The sequence below is a fragment of the Oncorhynchus clarkii genome, chromosome 27, assembly GCF_045791955.1.
Source record: "Oncorhynchus clarkii lewisi isolate Uvic-CL-2024 chromosome 27, UVic_Ocla_1.0, whole genome shotgun sequence".
NCBI classification, from domain to species: domain Eukaryota; kingdom Metazoa; phylum Chordata; class Actinopteri; order Salmoniformes; family Salmonidae; genus Oncorhynchus; species Oncorhynchus clarkii.
Window position 1 is genome coordinate 18,337,820 of NC_092173.1, and position 14,616 is coordinate 18,352,435.

The 14,616-nt window shown below is 42.5% G+C and overlaps 2 protein-coding genes across 3 annotated transcripts in view; one reads left to right on the forward strand and one right to left on the reverse strand.

Moving 5' to 3' along the window:
• Positions 1-10,649, forward strand: part of LOC139386158 (TLC domain-containing protein 2-like) — a 41,302-nt gene extending 30,653 nt beyond the window's left edge. Inside the window, exons 4-5 of the mRNA XM_071131616.1 lie at positions 6,205-6,373; positions 7,005-10,649. Coding sequence (XP_070987717.1) covers positions 6,205-6,373; positions 7,005-7,246 — 411 coding nt within the window. The 3' untranslated portion in view covers positions 7,247-10,649. The remainder of the gene's footprint in view (positions 1-6,204; positions 6,374-7,004) is intronic.
• LOC139385824 (apoptosis inducing factor mitochondria associated 4) overlaps positions 1-14,616 on the reverse strand; it is a 70,801-nt gene that overhangs the window by 50,982 nt on the left and 5,203 nt on the right. The window lies entirely within an intron of this gene.

Below are 14,616 nucleotides of genomic sequence, written 5' to 3' on the forward strand. Positions count from 1 at the left end.
AGTTGAGTTTTTACCAAAAAGTTATATTTTGGTTTCATCTGACCATATGACATTCTCCCAATCTTCTTCTGGATCATCCAAATGCTCTCTAGCAAACTTCAGACGGGCCTGGACATGTACTGGTTTAAGCAGGGGGACACGTCTGGCACTGCAGGATTTGAGTCCCTGGCGGCATAGTGTGTTACTGATGGTATGCTTTGTTACTTTGGTCCCAGCTCTCTGCAGGTCATTCACTAGGTCCCCTCGTGTGGTTCTGGGATTTTTGCTCACCGTTCTTGTGATCATTTTGACCCCACGGGGTAAGATCTTGCGTGGAGCCCCAGATCGAGGGAGATTATCAGTGGTCTTGTATGTCTTCCATTTCCTAATAATTGCTCCCACAGTTGATTTCTTCAAACCAAGCTGCTTACCTATTGCAGATTCAGTCTTCCCAGCCTGGTGCAGGTCTACAATTTTGTTTCTGGTGTCCTTTGACAGCTCTTTGGTCTTGGCCATAGTGGAGTTTGGAGTGTGACTGTTTGAGGTTGTGGACAGGTGTCTTTTATACTGATAACAATTTCAAACAGGTGCCATTAATACAGGTAACGAGTGGAGGACAGAGGAGCCTCTTAAAGAAGAAGTTACAGGTCTGTGAGAGCAAGAAATCTTGCTTGTTTGTAGGTGACCAAATACTTATTTTCCACCATAATTTGCAAATAAATTCATAAAAAATCCTACAATGTGATTTTCTGGATTTTTTCTCCTCATTTTGTCTGTCATAGTTGAAGTGTACCTATGATGAAAATTACAGGCCTCTCTCATCTTTTTAAGTGGGAGAACTTGCACAATTGGTGGCTGACTAAATATTTTTTTGCCCCACTGTACCACCCACCACTGCGACCTGTAAGCTCTCGTTGGCTGGCCCTCGCTACATATTCGTCGCCAGACCCACTGGCTCCAGGTCATCTATAAGTCTTTGCTAGGTAAAGCTCCACCTTATCTCAGCTCACTGGTCACCATAACAACACCATAGCACGCGCTCCAGCAGGTATATCTCACTGGTCATCCCCAAAGCCAACACCTGCTGTGGCTGCCTTTCCTTCCAGTTCTCTGCTGCCAATGACTGGAATGAATTGCAAAAATCACTGAAGTTGGAGACATATCTCCCTCACTAACTTTAAACATAAGGTATTTGAGCAGATTACCGATTGCTGCAGCTGTACACAGCCCATCTGTAAATAGCCCATCCAACTACATACCTCATCCATATATTGTTTTTATTTACTTTTTTGCACACCAGTATTTCTACTTGCACATCATCATCTGCACATCTATCACTCCAGTGTTAACTTGCTAAATTGTAATTATTTTGCTACTAAAGCCTGTTTATTGCCTTACCTCCTTATGACGTTTGCACATACTGTATATATTTTTTATTTTATTTATTTCACCTTTATTTAACCAGGTAGGCCAGTTGAGAACAAGTTCTCAATTACACCTGCGACCTGGCTAAGATAAGGCAAAGCAGTGCGACACAAACAACAACACAGAGTTACACATGGAATAAACAAACATACAGTCAATAACACAATAGAAAAAGAGGAGGGTGCAAAGCTGTCATCAGCTACTTTGAAGAATCTCAAATATAAAATATATATTTGATTTAACACTTTTTTTGGATACTACAGTTGCAAACCGTAGTTGCAAACCAGACTACAGTTGCAAACCGTAGTCTGGCTTTTTATGGCGATTTTGGAGCAGTAGCTTCTTCCTTGCCGAGCGGCCTTTCAGATTATATCGATATCGGACTAGTTTTACTGTGGATATAGATACTTTCGTACCTCTTTCCTCCAGCATCTTCACCAGGTCCTTTGCTGTTGTTCTGGGATTGATTTGCACTTTTCGCACCAAAGTACGTTCATCTCCAGGAGACAGAATGCGTCTCCTTCCTGAGCGGTATGGCTGCTGCGTGGTCCCATGGTGTTTATACTTGCGTACTATTGTTTGTACAGATGAACGTCGTACCTTCAGGCATTTGGAAATTGCTCCCAAGGATGAACCAGACTTGTGGAGGTCTACCATTCTTTTCAGAGGTCTAGGCTGATTTCTTTTGATTTTCCCATGATATCAAGCAAATAGGCACTGAGTTTGAAGGTAGGCCTTGAAATGCATCCACGGGTACACCTCCAATTGACTCAAATGATGTCAATTAGCCTATCAGAAGCTTCTAAAGTCATGACATCATTTTCTGGAATTTTCCAAGCTGTTTAAAGGCACAGGGAACCTCATGTATGTAAACTTCTGACCCACTGGAATTGTGATACAGTTAATTATAAGTGAAATAATCTGTCTGTAAACAATTATTGGAAAAATTACTTGTGGCATGCACAAAGTAGATGTCCTAACCGACTTGCCAAAACTATAGTTTGTTAACAAGAAATTTGTGGAGTGGTTGAAAAATAAGTTTTAATGACTCCAACCTAAGTGTATGTAAACTTCCGACTTCAACTGTACATAGGCCAGCAGTCTCTAAGGTGCAGGGTTGAGTAACCGGGTCATAGCCGGCTAGTAACAGTGTCTAAAGTTCAGGGCAGGTTACTGGGCGGAGGCCGGCTAGTGATGACTGATTAACAGTCTGATGGCTTGGAGATAGAAGCTGTTTATCAGTCTCACGATTCCTGTTCTGTCTCCGCCTTCTAGGTGGTGTGTGTGTGTACTGTCTTCATTTCATCACCTGCAGAACAGGCTGCTCAGGCTACCAAGATTCACTCTGGAGGCCTTTTTCATGTCATCATCTGTAACCATTGAAACAGGTTTGGTTTGAGGTGCGTTAACCTCTCGGGGCTCAGAGAGAGGTCAATGCTCTACAGATGGACTGACTCCGTTCCAGTCCCACCTGGCTGACATTTTTGTTTTTTCTGCTGCCTTATCTTTTTCTGCCATCTTGGCCATGACTCTACAAATCTTAGTAGGATGAAGTTGCATCTAAATGCTTATCAACACCCAAGTCAATTATCTGTTATTCCTAGAAATTGAGTATCTAGGCCACTTTTGTTTTTATCCTCCGCCATTGTCGCTCTGCCAGTGCTGTGTGCCACCTTGGGTCTATCGGCCATCTTTGATCTATCTTTCCCTTACCTGCCATTCTTCACTGTGGTTAAGGAAACACATGCAAACACAAGCTGTTTTCACCCTTTCTCCTTTACCCCAACCAGTTTAATATACACAAAACGAGAGAAAATGCTTTGAAACCAGGGTTCTACTGCTGATTTTTGCTTTCCATTTCAAAACGTTTTGCTACGTTGTACCTTACTGAACATGACACAGCAGCACATAGTGTAAGAGCAAGGCTAACCTCACCGTGCCCACTTTCCCATCCATGCTGTCACAGACTGGGTCCCCTGCCAGCAGTCTCATCCCCTTGGCCCTGTGTATATCCACTATGTGTCCCTGTCTGTGGCACTGTTAATAGGCTACCAGCAGCTCGCTGCCAAGCCTAACCCTGGCTTAGCAGGGGATAGCCTGCTAATGCTGAATCATTCTAATGGTCCAGGGCTGTCTTATCTGTCTGTCTGATACAGAGGAGAGAGGATTACAGTAGCTTCAACCCCAGCCAGGGGGGCTCACTGTCGGGCAAGGTTTTGGGGTTCATCCCCTTTCATGGTTTGATTTAATTTGTTTAACTGACAGGACCCAGCCAGGACCTAGGCTATGGCGTCTGGTCCTAATCATACCCCACAAAAAGAGCCACGTGCCTGAGCTTTGGCCAAGTGATGTCCCCCTGTCTCTCTCAGTGGCGATTTGAGGCTATCATTTCCTAATTATGGCCTGACTGCTTCGCTGGATCATTGTGGGGAATCAAGGTTTTGTAGTGTAAAGCTTGTGTAAGGGGTTATTAAGTGAGTGCCTCCTCACCCACTTCTATCAATGATTACAATCAGTCATTATATACATGGCTCTGATTACCCCCTCCCTTCACAAGGACAGGGAGGAAACTACAATCAGTGTCTCTACTGAAGATACCTCTCACTAACGACGCTCCTCAAACATCATAGAGGAAGCCATGGCCATACAAGCAGACATAAACACACATAGTAGGATCTCCAACGAGTCTGCTAAGTCTATTGTCCCAGGGTCATCAGGAATCATTATGTATGCAGGCTTTTTATTTCAACCAATAATCCATGGTCAAATTCTACTATTTGAAGTATCACAGATAAGTAACCAAAATGGAGTCTGAATATCAAACAGTATTTCTAAAATAGGTGATTCAAAAATGTTTGTTCTAATTGACCAAGCAGTTATTCTTAATACATACAGTTAGTACGTGTCTGTCTTGATGTTCAGCTGAAGTGAGAACCAGCCTACACAGTGAGTGCCAAGGATCAATGTTGAGAGACCATACAGCACTCATACAAGATGTCACAGAGAGAGCTACAAGGTGATAGATAATCATGTAAACAGAATCCTGGCCATGAGGTCTCTTATCAGAGCTTTTTATACCGTTTATATTTGATCTCCATAGTTCCTGTTTTGAGTGTCCCGGGGGAGATGTGGGACCTGGAAGAACGATAAGACAGGTTGAAGTTTAGTGTGAGTGTGTATGTATGAGAGACCGGGGTGTTTACCTGGGACTTCTCTCTCCCTGGGGAAAGAGTCACACACACCTTATTGGCTAAGAGCAGCATGGGATTAGGGCCTCTATATATACACACACATGCACACAGCCTGCAGCAGGAGATAGGACATAATGCTGTGTCTCACGTCAGTGCTGGCCTGCTGGTAGTCTGGCTAAATAGGTGTTATTATTCAGACATGCTTGGACCTGAGTTTCTACATGTAAGCGTCTGTTTCTGTCTTTTTATTCCTCTTTAGGAGGTAGCCACTAGCCAGTGTGTGTGCTGACCTTTAGACTAGACCTCAGTGTGTGTGCTGCTGTTTATCCCATGACCATTTTTCAGTTTAGGGACGGCACCTCGTCTGTTGACTCCAGCCTCACCCCTGGGGCCACACACACACCACACACATACACACACTGAAAGCCCTTCCATTGGGTCCTGCCTAATTGTTAAGCTTAGTCACACAACTGAGCCATTGAGGATGTTTGATTGTCCTAACAAGATACTTTGTGCTTTACATCGCTACATTGGTGTGCCAGTAACTGCTATGTAACATGGTCTACAGCCTCCCAGAATTAAATCTGTGTTTCAAATGGCACCCTATTCCCTATGTTGTTTGCTACTTTTGTGCACACACACAGTGCACTATATTGGGAATAGGGTGCCATTTGGGAGACAGACTGAGTAATTCAGTGGTTTGAATTGAGACAGGAGTTTTGAGAAAGGTTCGGGTTAGTAACAGTGTGGACAGGGTCAGGTCATTGGACTACTCGGGCATTGCTGTTCTCAATGGGATATTTTTGGGAAAACATAAATCTCTCCAGTCTGCTACAGTAACAAAGATGTGAGATTTACTGATCTAACTCTGACACACAACACAATACAGACGTTGTAAAGGCTGCTGCAGTCTAATAAAAGATTATTCAAAAGATTTCCCTGAAGTTATTGTATATCAGAGCAGTATGTACACATTCTAAAGTGGCTCTATTGTAGACTGGCATTGGGTGCCACCTATTGGTTCTAGTACGCTACTACATCACCCTGTTACCAAAGACTGTCAGATATGCTGTAGCCTCAGACTTTCATTTCATAACCATGACCTTGCAGATGTTTCATAAGCATGATGACCTTCCTCAATGTAATTAAATAAAGAGTAGTCAGTGTTTCAAAGGCATGTATCTGACAAGCAAATAAAGGAAAAACAAACAAAGGCTTGTTATGATAATCTAACTGCATGACATTTTCCTGGAAATAATACAATGTTTATCATAAATACAAAAAAAGTCTGTAGTGCTTTGAGTCAGGTGGTCACAGGATGTGGTGCGTTTTGCACCGTGGCTAATATGGTGGACATGACCTAAGTCATGAGATCCCAGTCATCCCACCACTACCTCATGAGATGATGGTTAACCATGTGACTTCTGGGTAGATGAGTAGGTTGTTTGTTTGTTATGTTAGGACATGTGAGTTGACTCAGACCTGGACTCGAAAGCTAGGGACTTAGGATTTAAGTCAAACTCTAGGTTTAGGAATTTGACTAAATCACTGCCACTCGGTGTCTAAGTTTATCTCATTCTCCCTCTCTCTCGCTCTCTCTTCCTCCTAGGTGATCAGCTGTTTCGGCATCACCGTCCTGACCGGTCGCTACGTGGGCTTTGCTGTGGTGGCCCTCCTGGTTGAGATCAACTCTGTGTTCCTCCACCTGCGGCAGATCTTACGCATGGCCAACCTAGCAGAGGGCAACCTCTACCGCATCAACAGCATGGTCAACCTAGGTACTGTCACGTTCATAAGGTTTCAATGATGAAAGGATATTTTTTATGAACAGCTAGCTTGTGCTAGACATTTATTATCTATAACTTCACATCATGAGGTGTTGCCATTAAGTGGTTTGGTTACATTACCTTTCAACTGTCATAAAGCACTGTAGTAAATAGATTATACAAATGTTAGCCCCATAGAATTACATATAGAAATACATGTGTCATTTAATAGGATCTCTGTTCTGTGTCATTTAATATAATCTCTGTTCTGTGTCATTTAATAGGATCTCTGTTCTGTGTCATTTAATATAATCTCTGTTCTGTGTCATTTAATAGGATCTCTGTTCTGTGTCATTTAATAGGATCTCTGTTCTGTGTCATTTAATAGGATCTCTGTTCTGTGTCATTTAATAGGATCTCTGTTCTGTGTCATTTAATAGGATCTCTGTTCTGTGTCATTTAATAGGATCTCTGTTCTGTGTCATTTAATAGGATCTCTGTTCTGTGTCATTTAATAGGATCTCTGTTCTGTGTCATTTAATAGGATCTCTGTTCTGTGTCATTTAATATAATCTCTGTTCTGTGTCATTTAATAGGATCTCTGTTCTTAGTGCTGATATTAACGAACAACATATTATTCCAGGTACCTATGTGGTGTTCCGGATCAACACCCTGGCCTGGATGACCCGCTGGCTGGTCCTGAACCGGGACAACATCCCCCTGTTCAGCTACACAGCGGGGAGTGTAGGGCTAGCCATTATGACCGCCATGAATATAGTGCTCTTCTACCGCCTGCTGAGGTCTGACTTCCTCAAGAGTAGTACACCCACGCCCACAGATTGTAAAGAGAGTAGAGGGCAAGGAGAGGGAAAGAAGGAGACGTAGGAAGGAAGGGAGGGAGGGAGAAGAGATAATGGCAGAGATTGTATAATGGCAGAGATGGATAAGATGTCCTTGAGTATTCGAGAGGGTGAGCAGGATGTATGAACACACGTACGTATGTACACACACAGGGAGATACATAAGACATCCTGTAGCGAAGCCGGGAGCGCGAGGATGTCAGTCACAAACAAACACACACACATATAAATACACACTTTGTGGCCAACAGATCTTGTACCTTACACTTCCCCATCTCTTCTGTTTTGAGGTACAGGCGTTTACAATTCACACACACAAGGTTCATTGAATGATAGCCTAAAAGAAGTGACACATCCTATGAAATAATGTGTGTGTATATATGTGTACTGTGTGAGTGTGCAGGATAATGTGCTCTACTGTACCTTAGAAAGTTTGGGTTCTCACCCAATCGGTCGTGTGTGTGTGTATATATATAGTCAAAAGTTTGGACACACCTACTCATTCAAGTTTTTTTTTTAAATTTGTACTATTTTCTACATTGTAGAATAATAGTGAAGACATCAAAACTATGAAATAACAAATATGGAATCATGTAGTAAAAAAAAGTTTAACAAATCTAAATATATTTTAGATTTTAGATTCTTTAAAGTATCCACCCTTTGCCTAGATAACAGCTTTGCACACTCTTGGCATTCTCTCAACCAGCTTCATGAGGAATGCTTTTCCAACAGTCTTGAAGGAGTTCTGACATGCTGAGCACTTGTTGGCTGCTTTTCCTTCACTCTGCGGTCCAACTCATCCCAAACCATCTCAATTGGGTTGAGGGTCGGGTGATTGTGGAGGCCAGGTCATCTGATGCAGCTCTCAATCACTCTCATTTTTGGTCAAATAGCCCTTACACAGCCTGGAGGTGTGTTGGGTCACTGTCCTGTTGAAAAACAAATGATAGTCCCACTAAGTGCAAACGAGATGAGATGGCGTATCGCTGCAGAATGCTGTGGTAGCCATGCTGGTTAAGTGTGCCTTGAATTCTAAATAAATCATGACAGTGTCACCAGCATTTGCAGCCCATTGATTTGGGCTGCAATTTTTGAGGCTGGTAACTCTAATGAACTTATTCTCTGCAGTAGAGGTAACGCTGGGTCTTCCTTTCCTGTGGCGGTCCTCGTGAGAGCCAGTTTCATCATAGCACTTAATTGTTTTTGCGACTGCACTTGAAGAAACTTGAAAGGTTCTTGAAATGTTCTGCATTGACTGACCTTCATGTCTTAAAGTAATAATGGACTGTCATTTCTCTCTGCTTATTTGAGGTGTTCTTGCCATAATATTGAGTTGGTATTTTACCAAATAGGGCTATATTCTGTATACCACACAACTGATTGTCTGAAACGCATTAAGAAGGAAAGAAATTCCACAAATTAACTTTTTAACAAGGCACAACTGTTAATTGAAATGCATTCCAGGTGACTACCTCATGAAGCTGGTTGAGAAAATGCCAAGAGTGTGCAAAGCTGTCATCAAGGCTACTTTGAAGAATCTCAAATATAAAATATATATTTGATTTGTTTAAATGTATTTAAATACAAAATAATCCCTCATCAACACGTTTAATGACAAAGCAAAAACAGGTTTTTAGATTTTTTTGAAAATGTATTTAAAAAAATGAAAGACCTTATTTTATGTAAGCCTCGAAATTGATCATCCTTGAAATGTTTCTACAACTTGATTGGAGTCCACCTGTGGTAAAATCTTTTTGTTGTTGAATTTTACCCCTTTTTCTCCCCAATTTCATGGTATCCAATTGTTTTAGTAGCTACTATCTTGTCTCATCACTACAACTCCCGTACGGGGTCGGGAGAGACGAAGGTTGAAAGTCTATTTTTTTTCTTATTTTTTTTACCCCTTTTTCTCCCCAATTTCGTGGTATCCAATTGTTGTAGTAGCTACTGTCTTGTCTCATTGCTACAACTCCCGTACGGGCTCGGGAGAGACGTCCTCCGATACACAACCCAACCAGCCGTACTGCTTCTTAACGCAGCGCGCATCCAACCCGGAAGCCAGCCGCACCAATGTGTCAGAGGCTACACCGTGCACCTGGCAACCTTGGCTAGCACGCACTGCGCCCGGCCCGCCACAGGAGTCGCTGGTGCGCAATGAGACAAGGAGATCCCTACCGACCAATCCCTCCCTAACCCGGACAACGCTAGGCCAATTGTGCGTCGCCCCACGGACCTCCCGGTCGCGGCCGGTTACGACAGAGCCTGGGCGCAAACCCAGGGACTCTGATGGCACAGCTGGCGCTGCAGTACAGCGCCCTTAACCACTGCGCCACCCGGGAGGCCACGAAGGTTGAAAGTCATGTGTCCTCCGATACACAACCCAACCAAGTCGCACTGCTTCTTTACACAGCGCCACTCCTCATAAAAAGGCACATGACAGCCCGCTTGGAGTTTGCCAAAAGGCCCCTAAAGGACTCTGATTCTGATTCTCAAGATTCTCTGGTCTGATGAAACCAAGATTGAACTCTTTGAACTGAATGCCAAGCGTCACGTCTGGAGGAAACCTGAGACCATCCCTACGGTGAAACATGGTAATGGCAGCATCATGCTGTGGGGATCGAGGGAAAGATGAATGGAGAAAAGTACAGAGATCATTGATGAAAACCTGCTGCGGAGCGCTCAGGACCTCAGACTAGGGCGAAGGTTCACCTTCCAACAGGACAACGACCCTATGCACAAAGCTAAGACAACGCAGGAGTGGTTTTGGGACAAGTCAATGAAAGTCCTTGAGTGGCCCAGTCAGAGCCCGGACTTAAAACCGATCGAACATCTCTGGAGAGACCTGAAAAAAAATGTGCAGCGACGCATCGAACCTGACAGAGCTTGATGGGATCTGCAGAGAAGAATGGGAGAAACTCCCCAAATACAGGTGTGCCAAGTTTGTAGCATCATACCCAAGAAGACTCAAGACTGTAATTGCTGACAAAGTTTCTTAAACAAAGTATTGAGTCTTTGGTCTGAATACTTATGTAAATGTGATATTTCCATTATTTATTTATTTTTTATACATTAGCAAAAATGTATAAATCTGTTTTTGCTTTGTCTTTGTGGGGTGTGTGTGTAAATTGAGGAGGAAAAAAAATATTTAATCAATTTTAAAGTCTTACCCTTTAACATAACAAAATGTGGAAAAAGTCAAGGGGTCAGAATACTTTCAAAATGCACGTGTGTGTGTGTGTGTGTGTGTGTGTGTGTGTGTGTGTGTGTGTGTGTGTGTGTGTGTGTGTGTGTGTGTGTGTGTGTGTGTGTGTGTGTGTGTGTGTGTGTGTGTGTGTGTGTGTGTGTGCGTGTGCGTGCGTGCGTGTGTATGTGTGTGAAATGTCTTACAAGTTGAGGTGCAAATCTCATAACACTGAGAAAGAAAAAAATATATAAATACTATATGGAATCATTGAATCCAAAACCTGTGTCTTCTTGAACATGTTGTAAACATGTTGAGTAAAACTAGCACTAGAGTCGAAGACGTTTATTGGCCAAGCCTTATGTAAACTAAACACCTGCTACCTCGGAAGACTGTAGCAACTGCATCTGTTCCTAACATGATCTTTGCTATCTATTTTGTAAGGGTTCCCATGAGGCAGCACACTTTTGGCCCAGAGTCGTCTGGGTTAGGGGAGTGTTTGGCCTGCTGGTATGTCTTTGTCCCATCGCGCTCTAGTGACTACTTGTGGCAGCTAGGTGCATGCAAGCTGACTTCGGTCGCCAGCTGTACGGTGTTCCCTCCGACACATTGGTGCTTCTGGGTTAAGTGAGCAGTGTGTCAAGAAGCAGTGCAGTGCATCCTCGTGTTTCGGAGGATGCATTGCTCTCAACCTTCGCCTCTGCCGAGTCCGTACAGGAGTTACAGTGATGGGAGAAGACTGTAACTAGCAATTGGATATCACAAATTTGGGGAGAAAAGGAGTAAAAAGCACCAAAAATAAAACCAACAGACACACCAACAAAAAGAGGCGTGTTGGTATTTCTCAAAACTGTTTCACATACTCGCTGATCGGGTTGTTAACCAAACAACAAGGTTGACTTCAGATCGATGTCGAGTTGAATTTTGTGGAAATTAAACTAAAACAACATTTCCCTAAGAAACAGCAGCTATGTTTGCTTTCTCTCCCTCACACACACACAGGCACACAGGCAACGGCTGCTATGTTAGTCCATTTGGAACTTGCCCATTAAGTCGAGTGCACCTCTCAATACTAGGTCCACACAGTCACCATGACAACCGAGAGAGCCAGCTCTTCCAATACACACCAGCTAATGACATCACTAATGACATACAGGCCGTTAGACTGGTATCTGATGACTGACATGGTTGGTGGTCATTGAAGTGTCATTACAGAGTTGGCCTGAAGGAGGTAGAACACTCCTTAGAGGAAGGATATGAGATAGGTGAACTGATTCTGGATCTGTGCCTAAAAGTGCAACTTCTACCTAGAGCAGGGATGGGAAACTCCAGTCCTCGGGAGCCTGATCGGTGCCACACTTTTTCCCCCAGCTAACATGCCTGACTGCAGTAATCAACTAATCATGATCTTCAGTTCAGAATGCCATTTGTTTAATCAGCTGTGATTGGTAGGGATCGGGAAAAGGTGTGACACCACTCCGGCCCTCGAAGACTGGAGTTGCCCATCCCTGTTCTTGGTAGATGTTGCCCATTTAGGCACAGATCCAATATCAGCTACCTATCCCATATCCTAGATCTGTGCCTAAAAGGGCAACCTCTATCTAGTATCCATCATAACATTACAGACCATCGGTAATATTGAGCTGAAGTTTTTCTAACAAGATGTATTTCTATGTTTTGCTCCACTTTTTATTTTATTTAATTTTTTTTGTATATTTGTAATTTATTTGTATTCAAAAAAAAGTTATTATCAAGGATGAATAAAATTATAAATATGGTTAATGAACACCGTTTGAATAATATTGTATATCCCTTTAGAATAATTGTTGGTTATATTGGAGATATATGGATTGATAGTGGTATCTACAGTATGTGGTGTATAAACTGTTGGGCATTGTGGTGTTTCTATAACCAGTGAGGGGTTCTTTCTGTTTCCCTGAGTAGAACATCCATGAGGGTCTTTTGAAAAGAGAGCTTATTCTTATTTGCATGTTGATTCTTATGCTCTCTGACCAAACACATCCACTATTGCAGGGGTGGGCAGTCTTACCCAGCAAGAGCTGGTTCCAGCCAAGCAGTAATTCTACTTGACCAATTCTTCATGGAATACTATGATGAGAATAGCAAAATTAGATGACCCTACCAATGGCAACACACTGCTATACTGTACCACTATCAACAATGAAAAGACACTAATGATGTTTGATATGAAGCTCATTAGCTAAGCTTGTTTCAGCTGCTTGAATAGACCTCCCAAACATCAGACAGTCAATGAACGGCTGAAGACTATTCTACAAAAACAGCCATGATTTATTTCCATTCAGAAGTTGCCTTTATTGCGATAAGACTCCTGAATGAACTTCACTAGTTTACAACATGTATGTATGTACTATATTTGTTTCTTTTCGAGCAGATTAACAGATTGTGGTGGTGATATCTGAAGTACTTGCATTAACTTGTGAGCTTTATATTGCGGATCATGTGTCCTGTTTTGTAATGATACGACATACTGTTATTGCTATTTGCCATTATAAATGTAAAGTACCATTGTGGCCAAGTTGGTTGGTAAGTGTCTGTATATTGTTGTAGTCTTTTGTAACCACATGGTGTAACTTTTGGTAATGGAGGTTGTGACAATCCTAACAGTGTTGCGTAAGTGGTGGGCCGAAGCCGAAAAACGTGAAGTTGGTCGATCCCCTTCGAGGGAGGCGCTGATTTTGTGTATATGACAGTAAAACTTTCTTATGACCAAAAAATGTGTTAGCATCTTCAATTCTTGCACATTTTCAAATAAATATATTTCATCACTCTGCTCACGCAAATTTGCCAAACTGCTAAACTTGGAACCAATCAGAACTCCCATACATACCCCTCCCCTACAAGACTATGGTACTTGCCTTCAGAGCAGCAAGAGGAACTGCCCCTCCCTACCTTCAGGCTATGCTCAAACCCTACACCTCAACCCGAGCACTCCGTTTTGCCACCTCTGGTCTCTTGGCCCTCCCGCTCAGCCCAATCCATGCTCGTCTCTGTCCTGGCACGCCAATGGTGGAAACAGCTTCCCTATAAAGCTAGGACAGCAGTCCCTGCCTATGTTCTGAAAACAACTGAAACTACCTCTTCATGTTTTGATATTTTGGCATGATTAGGCTACAGTGGTGATTTGTTGCATGTAAATCTTGATGGGGCAAACATGAATTGTACGATAACAGTGATAAACGGTGCCCACAAACTGTTAGGGCCTACATAAAGCTGTCCCAACAGCAGAGCTTTCTTTTCAGCAACATGGGGTGAATCCTTACCACTGTTACACCTGGGTATCAGCGGAGCCTTGTCGGGCAGCGAAACAGTTCATTCATCCTCATTTACCGCCTTTAAAAAAAACATAGCTGATATTGCTGACTTGTTTAAACAAATGCGGTTTCTACTGACAATTGAGATGTACAAACAATGGCATAAGGGGACGACGGGCGGATAAGAGGCCATCCCTAATTTTGATTAAGACAATGAGAGAGCTAGAACGGACATAGTCAACATAATCTTCTTAGGGATAGACCCCTTTTTTTCAATTTTCGCCTAAATGACATACCCAAATCTAACTGCCTGTAGCTCAGGCCCTAAAGCAAGGATATGCATGTTATTGGTACCATTTGGAAGGACACACTTGGAAGTTTGTGGAAATCTGAATTGAATGTAGGAGAATATAAAACAATAGATCTGGTAGAAGAAAATACAAAGAAAAAATACAAACGTTTTTTTTCTATCACCATCTTTGAAATGCAAGAGAAAGGTCCCAGTTCCAGCCATCACTCTGGTTGTAATTCCGATGGTGTCCACACAATGGCAGCAGTGTATGTGCAAAGTTTCAGACGGATAACTTGAAGTATGAGCGAACTACATGTAATTTAGTGTGAAGTCACCCAGGCACATTTGGGCAAATTGTGAAGGAGACATTTGCATTCATATGACATTTTTCTGCAAGAATATCGTCAAATCTGTATACTTGGACTCTGATTTAGCTTTCCCAGTATTAGTAGCCATATTATAAGTTAAACATTTGCAAAACAACCAATTTTCATAACTTCATAACTCTGAATAATCTTATAATTTTTGTCCACAAGGAAAAGGCATGCTATCGCAATGTTGGCAGCTACATTTTGAGACGGATACAGGGTTTACGGATACTCCTGTAAAGCCCAGCTCATTGGCTATCT